Source organism: Erythranthe guttata, chromosome 10 (assembly GCF_056151865.1).
Source record: "Erythranthe guttata isolate IM_541 chromosome 10, IM_541, whole genome shotgun sequence".
Taxonomy (NCBI): Eukaryota; Viridiplantae; Streptophyta; class Magnoliopsida; order Lamiales; family Phrymaceae; genus Erythranthe; species Erythranthe guttata.
This window is the reverse complement of record NC_142542.1, coordinates 17,214,449-17,230,031: the sequence shown is the minus strand read 5'-3', so window position 1 is coordinate 17,230,031 and position 15,583 is coordinate 17,214,449. Positions and strand designations below refer to the sequence as shown.

General features: G+C 30.4%; 3 protein-coding genes and 1 pseudogene across 3 annotated transcripts; 3 read left to right on the top strand and 1 right to left on the bottom strand.

Annotated features, from left to right (window-relative positions):
* The first annotated feature begins 1,967 nt into the window (after positions 1–1,967).
* Positions 1,968–4,497, top strand: LOC105952282 (EG45-like domain containing protein). Its single transcript, XM_012975815.2, has 3 exons — positions 1,968–2,258; positions 3,102–3,375; positions 4,233–4,497. The coding sequence occupies exons 1-3, from the start codon at positions 2,150–2,152 to the stop codon at positions 4,237–4,239; spliced, it is 390 nt and encodes a 129-aa protein (XP_012831269.1). The 5' UTR covers positions 1,968–2,149; the 3' UTR covers positions 4,240–4,497.
* A 2,682-nt stretch (positions 4,498–7,179) lies between these two features.
* On the top strand, positions 7,180–9,769 carry LOC105952283 (EG45-like domain containing protein). Its single transcript, XM_012975816.2, has 3 exons — positions 7,180–7,334; positions 8,305–8,578; positions 9,556–9,769. Exons 1-3 carry the CDS (start codon positions 7,223–7,225, stop codon positions 9,563–9,565), a joined length of 396 nt encoding a protein of 131 aa, XP_012831270.2. The 5' UTR covers positions 7,180–7,222; the 3' UTR covers positions 9,566–9,769.
* Positions 9,770–11,936: 2,167 nt separating this feature from the next.
* On the top strand, positions 11,937–12,353 carry LOC148767717 (uncharacterized; annotated as a pseudogene).
* An 856-nt stretch (positions 12,354–13,209) lies between these two features.
* Positions 13,210–14,051, bottom strand: LOC105952269 (EG45-like domain containing protein). Its single transcript, XM_088824765.1, has 2 exons — positions 13,771–14,051; positions 13,210–13,350 (listed from the first exon to the last, which is right to left on the bottom strand). Exons 1-2 carry the CDS (start codon positions 14,049–14,051, stop codon positions 13,344–13,346), a joined length of 288 nt encoding a protein of 95 aa, XP_088680891.1. The 3' UTR covers positions 13,210–13,343.
* Positions 14,052–15,583: the final 1,532 nt, after the last annotated feature.

The following is a 15,583-nucleotide window of genomic DNA, read 5'->3' as shown; positions in this document are numbered from 1 at the left end:
TGTGTCTGTTAATATGGTGATAGAAATGAAATAAAAAATGCCAAATTGGATATGAAGTGGATGTCATATAGATATGCAACATGGATATGCTACATGTCGATTTCTTAAGCTATGAGGGTTTCAATTTATATATTATATAGATGATTAATTTATATATTACATTTTCTTTCAAACAATTAATACATGAATTTTATTATATATCATACTTTAATTTGAAACTAGCTAGATATACATGAATTTTATTAAAATATAATGTCTAATTCACTTTTTTAGTAGAATTAATATTTGGCAACGGATTAATTCGAAGTCGGATCGACCAATGTTATTGCACTTTCTTGTTCCACCAATTAGCTCACCCCTTGTCGAGCATTTCTTCAGTAATATAAGAATATTTGACTTAACATTAAGCAAAATCTATATAGTATTGATTATATTTTATTTTATGATTTTTATTTTAATTACAATGTCTATTGAAATATTATACATGGTTACTATATATATAATCATTCTTCACTAACTAATTACTATGATACTCCCTCCGTCCCAATTTAAATGTCGTTTTGGATTGTTTTGCACATATTAAAAAAAACAATAAATGTGCATAGATTATAGGTTTTAAGGTTTTGTAAATGGAAGTGTTTCGGTTTTGTGGTAGAAATTTGGATTAATGAAGGGGGAAAATAGTACTACTGGTAATAGATGTAAACCTCTTTCTACTATTATTAATAAACGGAGCAAAGCAATTTGAGTTTTAGCCTACATCTACAATCGAAATGACGGAGAAAACGAAACTTCTACATTAAGTTAGTTATCTTTCGATAATTTTATTTAGTCCATCATCAAGAAAAAACTTATTACTCTTACATCCCTTTTATATATTAAAGACACTCTATAATTAGATAAATTAAAATTAAAATTAAAATTAAAATTAAAATTTGATTACCGTAATCGTAATATTTCACATATAAAGAATGTTTGGCTCAGTTTATAAGTTGTTAAAAAAAACTTATGAGATATTTAAGAGCTTATAAGTTCTTCCAAAATGGTTGGTAATATTTTTACAAAGGATCTTACATCAGTAAAAATTAAATACTTTATAAATTAATTCTAAAAATAAGACGTAACAACTTATCAGTACTAAAAATAACTTTTCTAATGTAAAAGTTTATCAACTATTTAAATAAATTTAGCGAAACATGCTCTTAATGGACCCAAATTTATGTTATATTCTAGAATGCATAATAATTATTTCAAATGGAATAGTCCGATGTTTGAATGATCCAACAATTTTGCTTGTTTCATGTGACGTGACAAATTGTATCACGTTAATTAGCAGAAAATAAATATTGATCTTTTATCCTCAAACGCAAATAAAAATGTTCTTCGAAATTCTTCCAGGGAAAATTCAACTCAGATGTAAATTTTATCAACAAAGAAAAAATTTAGCATCTTAATTTTGACCAATCAAATGTTTTACGTGTGGAGTAAATTACGGTCATCCTCTGAGATAAGGTTAAATTACGAAACAATCCCTCATGTTTATGTAATTACAAGCACCGCTCAACTATGAATCTTTAATTTTACATGTCCACTCTTATGGTGTCAAATTCAACAGAATGTTCTAAAATTCAGTGGAATGTTCTCTTGCTTGTATTCGCTTTGTGCAAAAATGTAGTTTCTGATGCACCACAATATAATATTTACAAGCTAAGAGACACATCTTATGATCATCTTGTTTCAAAATGTCGAACTCAAACAGGATAAAACGGGAGAATATTCCACATAATCCAAAAGATTCCACTAAATTTGACACCGTAAAGGTGAACGTGTAAAAAGATTCATAGTTAAGTAGGATGATATTAATTATACAAACATGATGAGTTTTTTCGCAATTTAACATTACATCAGGAGTTGCCGTAATTTACCTTTTAAGTTTATATATCTTTGGTAGTAGTAACCATATTGTCAACCATGTGATTTTTCTTGGAAGTACATTTTAGACCAATTAAAGAACACGTGCATTTTTCTAGCCCCTCAAACTTCTATATAAGTTTCATCAATTCCAGCTACTTAGCATGCAATATTTATTTCAGATTAATTAAAAAGAAACTGAAATTTAAGAAAGCAAAGATTATTTAGAGATTTACAAATGGCAGTCGAGATCAGAGTTATGATGGCGGTGGTGGTTATTGCTTCAAGTCTAATTTCCATGGCGTCTGCCATTGATGGAACAGCCACTTATTACACAACCTACGTTCGTAAGTCGCTCCTCTCTTCCTAATTATTACTCCCTCCGTTCCTAAATAAGTGTTTCTTTTCATTTTTCACAAAGATTAAGAAACTCAATAAATATATCTTGATTTTAGAAAAATCATATAGAAATGACTAAAACAAACTTTATTATTCAATGATTTATAAGAGAAAAATAATGATTAGAGTTTCATTAATAAGGTTAAAATAGGAAAAATGCATTTAATGCAGTATTGGAAATATAAAGTGACAGATAATATGGAACAAAAATATTTTTAAAAAGAGACAGTTATTGTGGAACAGAGGGAGTATTATTGTTATTATTATTTTTGTTGTTGTTATTATTATTAGGGTAAATTACAACCACCCCTGTGGTATGGTCAAATTACGAAAATTCCCATCTTGTTTGGATAATTACAACCACCCCTCAACTCATCAAATTTAGTGGAATCTTCGAGATTATATAGAATATTATCACTTTTGTACCCGTTTTATCTTATTGGAACTCTACGTTTTGAAACAAGATGATCATAATATGTGTTTTTGGCTTGTATATATCAGATTGTGGTGCATTAGAAACTATATTTTTACACAAAACAAGTACAAACTAGAGCACGTTTCACATAATCTAAATGATTATGTTGAATTTGACACCATAAGGGTGGAGGTGTAAGAAAAAACCATAGTTGATGGGGTAGATGTAATTATCCAAACAAGAGGGGTTTTTTCGTAAATTGACCATACCTCAGGGAGGTGTTTGTAATTTACCATTATTATTATTATTATTATTATTATTATTATTATTATTATTATTATTATTGATCAATATATTTTTTGGTGTACGTACGTAGCATCTGCATGCTATGGGTTTCAGGACCAGGGTACGCTAATAGCAGCAGCAAACCCTAGTTTGTACAACAACGGAGCAGCATGTGGTCGGAGGTACAGAATCCGGTGCACCGGAGGCACAAACCAGACACCAAACCCTTGCCGGAGCGGTGAAGTGACGGTGAGGATAGTGGATCTCTGCCCTGGATGTGGTGCTAATCAGCTTGATCTCTCTCAACAGGCCTTTTCCACCATTGGCAATCTTGATGCTGGCAGAATTCGCATTGACTACACTCAGTAAGCAACTAATTTAATTTAATTAATCTCCTTTTGTTAGTTAATCTTAGGGTTAATTATTTTTTTTTTCATGTAAAAATTAATTTTGCTTCAAAAAGTAGTGTTCATTTGATTATACCGTAGACATCGAAATTTTGGAATAAATTACTAATTAATAACCAAAACAAATCGGGTATTATTTTAGGTCTCAAATTAAATTTCATAACATATTTGGAATTTAAAATGTCTGGCCCACGATACAAGTCAAGAAATAACCCTAGTTTGTGGCTATAAAAGAAGGTATCCGGTGCATAAAAAAATTAGACTCACATAGAGACGAGCTGTCAAGCTCAGGTCTCGAGCATCCGCCTCGAATTAGTAACATATTTGAATTTCAGGTGTTTATACAGTAGAACCTTGATAAATTAATACTCGATAAATTAATAACTTCGCTTAAATAATAGTTTCTTCCGGTCCCGATTCGGTAAAAACCTACTAAATTATTAGTTCGATAATTTAATATTTCGCTAAATTAAAAGAATTATGCTAGTCGCGACTGTATTAATTTATAGATCAAGATTTAACGGTATATACCTATTTGATTCAAGCAAAAGCTTCTAAGCCCTTGAATCGATTTAAAATAGAAGAGAAGAATGATCAGGGGAATTCCCAGAGATTGTAATTCACTTTCGTTTTCATTAATAAATTTATTTGTTTCATATTTTTATTGTCTTTGAATTTATATATTTTGCAGACTCGAGAAATTTGTGGTTTACATATATATATATAAGATTATTAATTGCCCAATAAATTCATACAATTGATGCTTAGACCAACCCTTTGCATATGCTAATGTTTATTATTCTTGAAATTCGCAGGGTCTGATTGAGGGAACTATGACAAATAATAATCTCCATATTACCAAGAATAATAAGCTTCTGATCAGCATACGTGGAGTAACACGTGATATATATATTATTAGCCTGAAATAAAATAAAATAAACTCGGATTTATCGAATTATGGAGATATTATATTCCATTACATGTAGAGAAATCTTGAGACCTTTGTACTAAATATAACCTATATGGTAATTTTATTCAAAATAAAGTTTGGTGGACGGATCACTCGATCGGATCGGATAATTTATGTGATTCGAACATTCGGTTTTAATTTTATGTGAAAATAGAATTACACAAGTTCTAATTTATATAAACCAATAAACTATATAATATGAAAATTAGGTATTATTAGTTATTTCTTCAATATATATATATATATATATATATATATATATATATATATATATATATATATATTGAACATTATATGAGGTTTAACATAAGATGTGACGGTCCATGCATGGAATATATGTTAGGCAAAAGTCAAAGATAATTAAGAAATTAAATTAAATTGAAGATAACAACGAACCTAAACATTATAGATATCTTAATTAGGTGGTTTAATTACAATTAAGTTGAAGCCGGAAGCTACATCTACTATATTACGAATGTTCTATGATGTAAATATATTTTTACATTTTAATTTCAATATTTTGGAGACAAAAAAAAAAAATAGAATTAGTGTCGGTCGTATTCTATGAGCAGATATTCGTCAAAACGTGCAATACCTGAACAATTACCATTCAAACATAACGGCATTTATACTAAATTCAAACCAAAATTATTTAAAATTTTAACTGAAATATCAAAATCATTACCGCCAATATTCAAATACTCACAAATGCATGTTTATTATTTAAAATGTATAATGAAAAATATACTTTTAAATTGTTTCAATTTTTCCACCTACAGTATGTTTTATATTACAATCTCTTTTAACTTTTTTTTTTTAACTATCTATCTATTATAATATATAAATATTAATTAATTCACAAATTATATGGCTGAATAACACGATTTTACTATACATTTTAATTTTTAGGGGTTTTTGTGCATAAATCCCCAACCAAACATGTTTATTATTCTAGGTTTAGGGGCTATATCTCTTTCATTAATAAGCCCATCCTTTTAATATTTATTATAAATAAATGAAACATTTATGTATATGCCAATATTACCTCAACCATTTATATCCAATTCTTAATTGTAACCCCAATTTTATAAATTTTGTTAACAAAAATCCAATTTTGACCACAAAAATTCAATTTTGACTTTTTTGGAGCATACTTTAATATGCTCCAATTTCATCATTAACTTAATTTGACCCCAAATTTTACAAATTGTTCAATTTTGACCCAAAACTTTTTTTTTTCAAAAATATTTTTTTTCCCGCCGCATTCCGGCGTTGACCGGCAGTCAACACCGGAGACGTCAACGCCGGTCTCCGGCGTTGACTTTTCAATTTTTTTTTTAATTTTTTTTTTCTTTCGGATTTTTTCGCCGGTCTCCGGCGTTGACTTTTTTCTTTTTTTTTTCTTTTCTTCCGGATTTTTTCGCCGGTTTCCAGCGGTCTCAGGCGTTGACTTTTTTAAGTTTTTTTTTTTTTTTTTTGTTTTTTTTTTACGTCCGCCGCTAAACGTTAACCGTAATTGTGCTGTCACTGACAGTAAATTAACGTAATTGTACTGCCGTTGACAATACATTTATGTAATTGTGCTGCCGTTGATAGTAAATTAATGTAATATTATTGTTTTTTTTATTTTTTGTTGTTTTTTTTTATTTTGTTTGATTTGTTGACAAGTCAGCATAATTATACTACTGTCGTTGACAGTAAAATAACTGTAAACACAATAATATTACTGTCAACAACATCAATATTATTATTTTTTTGGGTTTTTTTGTTTTGTCTGAGTTATTCACGGAGTAACGTAATAATATTACTGTCTATTATTGTAATATTACTGTAAACACAATAATATTACTTTGGTTGACGGTAATATTACTGTTTGTTATAGTAATATTGCTGTCAACCACATCAATATTATTATTTTGTTTGGATTTTTTGTTTGTTTGAGTTATTCACGGAGTAACGTAATAATATTACTGTCTATTATTGTAATGTTACTGTGGTTGACGACGGTAATATTACTGTTGTTTATAGTAATATTATTGTCACTCACAGTAATATCAATTCTTTTGGTTTTTTATTATGTTTACATTTGTTGAACGGTCAACATAGTAATATTACTCTATTACACAATAATAATGAGTTTTGTTGTGTTAATATTACTGTGCTAGAGATTAATATAGCAATGTTACTGTGTTAAACTGTAGTTTAGTTTAATTTTACTGTGTTTAACAGTAATATAGTTAATATTACTGTCAATCACAGCAATATTGCTGTTTAAACGAAAAAAAAAGCTACAGAAAGAAAGAAAAGAAGAAGAAAAAAAATCGAAAAAGTCAACGCCGGAGACCGGCGAAAAAATCCGGAAGAAAAAAAAATTGAAAAGTCAACGCCGGAATCCGGCGGGAAAAAAAAATTTGAAAAAAAAATTTTGGGTCAAAATTGAATAATTTGTGAAATTTGGGGTCAAATTGAGATTAAATAAAGTTAATGATGAAATTGGAGCGTATTAAAGTATGAGGGGTTATTTTGATCCTTTACAAAAATCTGGACCATGTGTGGACTTATTGGTAAAGGAGTTATTTGTCTGGATCTCTTTATGAATAAGTACCCATTGATAGGCTTATTTGTAAAGAACCCTAATTTTTAAACCAAAGGAGTCGTGTGATATCAGGACATATCATAATTAAATAATCGCTGACCACCATCATTAATTATTTCCAGCTACTTAGCATGCAAATATATTTATATATACACTTCATTTTTTATTTTTTTTATTGTAAAGTAATTCAAATTAAAAAACGAAACCTTATTTAGAGATTGTATTACAAAAAAATATTAATGGCAGCCGAGACGATCAGAGTTATCGTCTTCGTTGCGATTATTGCTTCTAGTCTAATTTCCATGGCGTCTGCGAGAGATGGAACAGCCACTTTCTACACGGAGTATCTTCGTAAGTATTATAAGTATTTGTTCGTTCCATTGTCAATAACGATTAGTTTTATGTTAAGCCTAATTTGGCAGCAATTGTCCCACGTGCATGTGGTGGAAACTCATGTATAGGTGACTCCAATCGAATGCCGTGGTCACTTGAATTGTGTTGGATAAAAACGTGATGATTGAATCCTAAAATTGGTAGCGCCGACAGCGGCAGATCTGTAGTGGTGCAATTGTGTGCAGCTTCATACCCTTGATTTTTAAGATTTTTTTTTTCTTTTTGTATATATATTATCTATGTTTATAATAAATGTAGCTTGTTGTTTTTTATTTAAAGATATAGAGGGTTTAAATTGCAAAAAGGAAAAGGGTAGATCAGATCACAAAATTCATTTACCACTTGTTTAATATTTTCATCAATTTTCTCTCGAAAAAAATCTAAAATTCTCTCGAAATTAATTTGCAAATAATCTTGTTAATTTTCACATAATTGTATTATTTTATATTAAAAAATATAAATTAATTTGGGGACGGTGCACCCGACCCTCCATAACTTTAATCTTTTTTTTTTGTATTAAGTGCTATTTATAGGTTTAAATTGCATAAAGAAAAAGGGTAGATCATATCACAAATTTGATTTACCACTTGTCTAATATTTTCATCAATTTTCTCTCAATAAATTCTAAAATTCTCTAAAAATTAATTTGCAAATGATCTAGTTAATTTTCACATAATTGTTTATTTTATATAAAAAAGTATAAATTAATTTGGGTACGCTGCACCCGACCCTCTATAACTTTAATCCTTTTTTTTGTCTTTTTCTTTTTTGTATTAAGTGCTATTTATTTGTTTTTACTACATACACTCAATTTCGAATACCCTTGAGTAAATCTTTGAATTAACTTCACTACGGCGCATAGTTGATTAATTATTATTACTATTATTATTAATTAATTAATTAACCAATTTATTTGAATAATTTGCAGCATCTGCATGCTACGGATACGAGGGGCAAGGTACGTTAATAGCAGCGGCCAATCCGAGGCTGTACAATAACGGAGCAGCATGTGGTCGAACGTACAAAGTTCGATGCACAGGTGGCACAAACGGGACGCCAAATCCTTGCCGTAATGGTGAAGTAACGGTGAAAATAGTGGATCTGTGCCCCGGCTGTGGAAATTATCAGCTTGATCTCTCTAAACAAGTTTTCTCCAGGATTGCTAATCCCGATGCTGGCAGGATTCGTATTGACTACACCAGGTTTCGGGTTTCGGGTTTCCAAATTTTCCAAATAATACTCAATCTTTCTTTTTTTTTTCTTTACAAATGAATCTCCGTAATTTTGTAAATTGAAAATAGAACTATTCGATTGCTATGATTAGGAGCGAAAGTTGGAACGAAATTTCAAATTTCCGTCGGTTTTGGTTAAAAAACTTCCGATTTTGGAACAATTTTTTTCATTCTGATATTCAAAAATTCGGTTTCCAAATTTTCGTATTATTTTTATTGGAATTGGAGTTATATAAAAATGAATTGGAATTTTCAATTTCCGATTCGATTTAACTTTCGAAATTAATTCCAAAAATTCTATTTTTTCACCTAAAATACACCTATAAATAATATCTATTATATATTATTATTTTACTCTATGCAAAATAAATTAAATATTTAATTATATTTTTATTTTATGGTCATGTAAATCTTGTTGGAGAGTCAAAGTCTTTCATTTGTTATCAAAATGATTTTTTTCTAATGAATTGAAACTTAGTAGCGTAGCTATTATTTTGTATCAAAGTGGGTGTTCTTATATTCGGAAATTCATTAAAAAAATGAAATTTTGAAAATGATGTAATTTCCGAGATTTTTGAAATCTCGATTCTGTAACTTTTAGAATCGAAATGAATTTTTAGATTTCGAAAATTTTGAAATTGGAATTCGAATTGATTTTGTAATTTCGATCCGTCATTACATCCGACTTTCACCCCTAGCTACGATAAATTGATTTTCAGGTTAGTATATTAATACAATAAAACTTATTATTTTCTTAAAAAGTGTTTTGATACATGCTTCTCTATATATAGACTATTGTATAACAAACTTAACTATGCAACAATTTGCAACATTTTTTTATCATAATAAATAAAGAGATTAATTACTAGTGTAATATTTTCATTAATTCTTTTATCTAATTAGTATATTGCTAATGATTATTAATTTCTAAACTTTGTAATTTACAGGGTCTATTGAGAACAAGAATCTACAAATTACCAAGAATAAGCTTTTGAGCATCTTTTGGAGCAAATTAATTAGTAATAACCTGAAATAAATCTTAAATGTCTGGAATTATGGGATTATTCCAGAAAACCTCACCATTAAGGGGATAGTGTGCTAAAAAAATGTATTATAGGTACATTTTTGCTAATATTAATGGAGCTGGGGTTTTTTTGTCAATTCAATATAACACGGGCTATTGATGAATGGTATAAATTCTCCAGCTCTTTTACATCATCTCCAAAATACTCTCCAAATTTTGGACATCACTTTGATATACACCACTTGTATCATCTTTAATTTTAGGGTAATTTACAGACGCCCCCTGAGGTATGGTCAAATTCCAAAAAACTTCCTCTTGTTTGGATAATTACATCTACCCCTTAACTATGAATCTTCTTACATCTCCACCCTTATGGTGTCAAATTCAACATAATCATCTAGATTCCGTGAAATGTTCTCTAGTTTGTACTCGTTTTGTGCAAAAATACAATTGCTGATGCACCATTATCTGATATATACAAGCCAAAAAATATATCTTATGATCGATCATCTTGCTTCAAAATGTGGAGCTCGAATGGGATAAAACGGGTACAAATTTGAGAATATTCTATATAATCTAGAAGATTCCACTAAATTTGAAACTGCAAGGGATGACATATAAGAAGATTTATAGTTGAGTAGGTGGATGTAATCATCCAAAGAGGAGGGAATTTTTCGTAATTGAACCATACCTCATGGGTGGTTGTAATTTGCCTTGAATTACCCTTTAATAATAGATCCTACTTTTATCACTTAGAAATAAAAAGCAGTCGAGAGCAACTTCGATCGTGTTATTAAATAAATTATAAAACCTTTAACATCATTCTCATAAATAATGAACCTGCAGCCAACCATCCGTCACAATTAATAGTTCTCAAATTCGGGCAGAAGAGTAAAATCCAACCTCAATAGATTCAATAAAATACAAAGTAACATATATAAGAAACAAAGAAATACATGCATCACTTTTTTCTATAACATATCAATTTTATTGACCTCAATCAATTCATTATCGAAACCAGGGTTACAATCATCACAACAATAATCAAGAGATGGAAAAGCGTAAGCAAAATTTTATAAAAATCAATCCTACAATAAACGTATACCATTTCGTTAAATGCTACACAATGTCGCAGGGTTTATTTTTGGCCGATATTTTGCCCATTACAAAGACGATCCTATCCATAGATCTTAAAAAAATATATATAAATTACACTAGATTTATTATATAATCAAATATTACTATAAAACATAAACCAAAACCTATAAAACAAACATCCATAGAACAAACTATAAATGTTTTTTTTTTTCGAAAACGCTGTCGTATCCGTCTACCGTCAATTTCCCAATTATTCCTCTTGCATCATTTCCACCAAATCTCATCCGCCGCCGTACGCCACCGTCGACATCACTGCTACACGGCGCTCCACCCGCCGCCGGCACCATCGCTCCGCGCCGTCAACATAACAGGTTAATCTCTCTCTCTCTCTCTCTCTCTGTTTTGATTTCTTCCTAAATTTCCCAAGCATAAATTTCCCCCAAATTTGCAATTACGTATTTGCAATTAATTTTAAATAAATATATATATAATCAATGGTTTGTTTGGTGTGATTTGGATTACATGTGTTTGTGAGTTTGATCAGTAAATGCCATATAAACAAGCCTGGGTTCTACGTTTTCTTTGAAAGCTACAGCAAATTCCAAATTATAAATTTGGAATGAACCCTAAGAACAACTTTAAAACTGGAGTAGTTCAAACAAATTTATTAACTTATATTTATAGTATGCATGATGAAATTTTTATACGAAAGAAATATTTAAAAATTCCTGAGAATACGATATGAATTAGTGAGTGTGCGTGAAGAGTGTGTTGGAGTGTGTGTTCAAAAGTGTCAATGTGTGCGTTTGTGAGTGTGTGTGGAAAGTGTATTGGAGTGTGTTTATGTGTGTCCAAAGTGTGTATGAGTTTGTGTGTGTGTGTGTGTGTGTGAAGAGTGTGTATGTGTGTCTAAAGTGTGTTGAAGTTTGTGTGTATGTGTGTGTTCAAAAGTTTGTATGTGTGTGAAAAGTGTGTTTGAGTGTGTGTTTGTCAAAAGTGTGTGTGCGCGCGCGCGTGTGTGTGTGTGAAAAGTGTATTGGAGTGTTAAGTCTTACCGGTCTTTTTACCTCGAAATACATATACATTAGCCTGTTTGCGCAAATCACCGATTTCAGTCGCCTCCAATCTGTTTGATATTTTGCCCCAACGAATTAATAGCAAAGTTGCTTATTTTCTCTTTTTCAATTTTCGAAATTCATTAGGGAAAGATGAAGAAAGGGGTTCACCCGCAGATGCAGTGGATATCGTAGTATGTGACACAAAGCGGTCGATCGTCTGATGAATGTGACGATGACCTAGATTCACCACGTCGGCTAAGTTTACCATTTCCGAGCAAAGCGTCATATGGCTCAAAGCATCGGACAAATTGCCAAGTTCAAGCGTAGGTATGGCGAGAAGAAGGAAGAGGTGCCCGAAAATAAATGAATTCATTGAGGTCCTACTTATTTGGGTTTATTGCATTCAGCACCCATTATTTATTCTAATTGTTTTAAAAAAAAAGTCTTTATAATATGTTGTTAGCAAACTACAGCAAACCTCGCCATTAAGGGGATAGTGTGCTAAAAAAAATGTATTATATGGACATTTTTGCTAATATTAATAATATGGGGAGTTTTTGGTCTATTCAATATAACATGGGGCATTAATGCGATGAATTCTTAGTTATTTAGTACATTCAGTCTAGCTATTTTACAGCGACTCCAACCACAAGCATCAGATAGATTATCAAAATTTAAATATATGAGTAATAATATTTAATATTTTTAAATGTCACATGTCAATTAATGATAAATTTACTCAGCGGTTATATTTTTGATACCTCAATTTCAAGGGAGCATTTTTACACCTCGAAATGGTTGAGTATCGAAATAAATGACATCTTGATGCCTCCATTGGAGGAGGATGATGGTTTTTTTTCTTTAATTTTGAGGAATCGGAATGGAAGATTTATTATAGTTTGTACTCGATTTTGATTCATCCATTAGAGTTTGGATAACCAAATGAAGTATAGATCAAATGATAAAACTACTATTTTGATACACAACGCCAAAAATCCCAATCCAAGAGAAGCATCAAAATGGTAGTTAATTTGATACAATACGGTGAATTTAAAATGCAACCGTAAAGTGAAGTATCAAAATATTAACCACCCAATCAACCTTTCATGAATTGACATGTTGCATTTAAACATATAATTATTTATACATAGTCAAACCTCTATAAATTAATAGAGTGAAAATTAACAAAATTCTATTAATTCAATATATTATTAAATTATTGAACTAATAATTTAGTATGTTTTTATTGAATCGTGATCGAAATAAATTATTATTCAAGTGAAGTAATTAGTTTATCGAGGCTATACTGTACTCCAAATTTAATAATATATTTGATGCTTATGGTTGCAGTAATTTGATAATTTAATGTACTAAAATAAAGCACTCCATTAATTACTTCGATAATTCCACTTATTATTCATACACGATGGCACCACTACATATCTTGAAGCACAATTATAATACACACACACACATACATATCTTCAAGGCGATGCTGCTTATTTTATTCGGAATCATCATTCAATCATATATCCCATCCTCATAAAATTTTCAATTAAACCCTGCGCCAAAAAAAAAATAATTATATATTAAATTTAGAGGGTGTTTGGCTAAGCTTATTTTAAACAGCTGATAAGCTCTTACGTCTGATAAGATGTTTTTAGAGCTGATAAACTGTTATATCTTATTTTTAGGATTAATTTTTAGAGTGTTTGGATAATAAGTTTATTTCCTATTGTTACTCATTATAAGATCTTAAATAAAAATGTGGGGTAGAGGTACTTATTTAAAAAGATTTTATTTTGTCTCCAACAACTTATTTATAAAAAATTAAGATCTTTTTTTAAAAAATTACCAAATACTTTGGAAGAGCTTATAAGCTCCAAAACATCTTATAAGCTCATTTTAACACCTTATAAGCTTACCCAAACACCCTCTTAAGAACAATAAAAAAGATATCATATGATAATATTTGGACTTACCGGTCAAACTGAATGTTGACTTTTCCAGCATCGGGATTTGCAATAACGGCGAATGCTTCTTGAGAGAGGTCAATCGTCCCTCGACAACCCGCCGGGCAATAGTCAACTATTCTGACCACCACGCTCCGCCCCGTGCAAGGGTGCGGCACTTGGTTCGTGCCGCCGGTGCATTTAACTCTGTAAGTCCGACCACACGCCCTTCTATTGTCCCAAATTGCATCGCTTGCTGCAGCTATCATTACGCCGTCGTTTTTGAATCCGTTGCACGATGAGGCTTTCATGCGTCAAAATTATAACACTATGTTAAATATTAATTTTTCAAGTGACGTCGGACATCGATTATATGTAATATGATCGATAAAATATCAAAATATCGTCACCGGTTAGATCTAATTAATGACAATAGAGAGTTGCATGTCTACAATTATTTCATGAGTTTAATGGCTTATTCGTATCTACACGTGGTGAATTAGTTTTACCGTGTGTAATCTCACTATACAACACACGTGTATTCATCCCAGTACATATTTTACACACATCCACATGTTTATGTGCGTGACTATGTGTTCCAACATATCTATCACTAGAGATATTAAGAGCTTATCTACGTAAACTCCAAAATAATTTATAAAAATTATTCAAGGAGCTTATAAGTTTGAACTTGTCACTTTTTAAGTTTCTAATAATGTAAATATATAAAAATTAGGGTTTTTGTGTCCTTTTTTTCATTTTATATAGGTAACTGAAAACACTCACGAAGCAAAGCTCACGGCCACCACCACCACTACCACCGCCACCACCATAACTCCAACGCTTTTGCACATTTTATTTTCTCCAATACGTTAGCGAACAATTTCTATGTTTAGTAAGTATGAATGATTTCAGTGTGGCGAAACAAGAGAAATGATACCCCTTTTTATAGGTAAAATCAAAAGCCTTCTAGCAAAGCTGACTTGTTTCAAAATGGAATATAAAATAATTCAATATTTCTTTTGCGCAATATTAAAAATAATAATAATAATGCAATTTTGTCTGCATAATAAGGACAATGGCAAATTTGTTGTATATATTACTTCAAATATTCCAAATATGAAAATTAAATTATTAAATATTAATTTCAAATCTTTTTTTTATAAACGATCAAGGATTACTTGAAAATTTGTTCGACCCGCAAGTGCTGTAGTTGATGGAGCAAGAGAGTGATGTGTCAAATATAGTGACGACCCCAGTTCGAATTCATTTGCCAATGTTTAATAGATCGAGCTTGTCACATGGCTTATGTTTTGTGTGGCTTACATCTCTCGTGAGGTTAATTTGCAAGCTATTGCACGCAGAGAGTACAGTTATATTCATTCATCTATATAGTTGGTCTATTCATTCATCTATATAGTTGGTTGCGAGTTACTTCAAATTTAACATTTAAATCAAAACAAAAACATAATAAAACCACTCTTTGCATGCAATTGATTATACTCGAAAGCGACTACATTTTAGATGAGGAGCAAATCAAAAATCGAAGGTAGTTGATTTACGAACGGTTTCGCTATCTTTTCCTCAAAATATTACAAAAGTACACAACAAAAAATTGGAAATTTGTGTCCAACTAATCTTGTGAAAGATCGTATGTTCCAAATAAAACACTACAGAAATGTATTTTCATTGACAAGCCTCGATTTTAACTTGTTACAAAATCCAGTCAGCCTTGATTGGTCCATATTAATTATATGAATTCATCTATTTAAAGTCTCAAATGAAACAATTTAAATAGAAAGTTCATTCTTCACTTTAGAGGTATATTCCATTTGAGTAAATA

Bases quoted from the DNA above. Each gene is read 5' to 3' on its own strand.
- LOC105952269 (XM_088824765.1), bottom strand. From the start codon at position 14,051: ATGAAAGCCTCATCGTGCAACGGATTCAAAAACGACGGCGTAATGATA.
- LOC105952282 (XM_012975815.2), top strand. From the start codon at position 2,150: ATGGCAGTCGAGATCAGAGTTATGATGGCGGTGGTGGTTATTGCTTCA. The intron at 2,259-3,101 runs GTAAGTCGCTCC...GTACGTACGTAG, and splicing joins TTATTACACAACCTACGTTC to CATCTGCATGCTATGGGTTT.
- LOC105952283 (XM_012975816.2), top strand. From the start codon at position 7,223: ATGGCAGCCGAGACGATCAGAGTTATCGTCTTCGTTGCGATTATTGCT. The intron at 7,335-8,304 runs GTAAGTATTATA...AATAATTTGCAG, and splicing joins TTTCTACACGGAGTATCTTC to CATCTGCATGCTACGGATAC.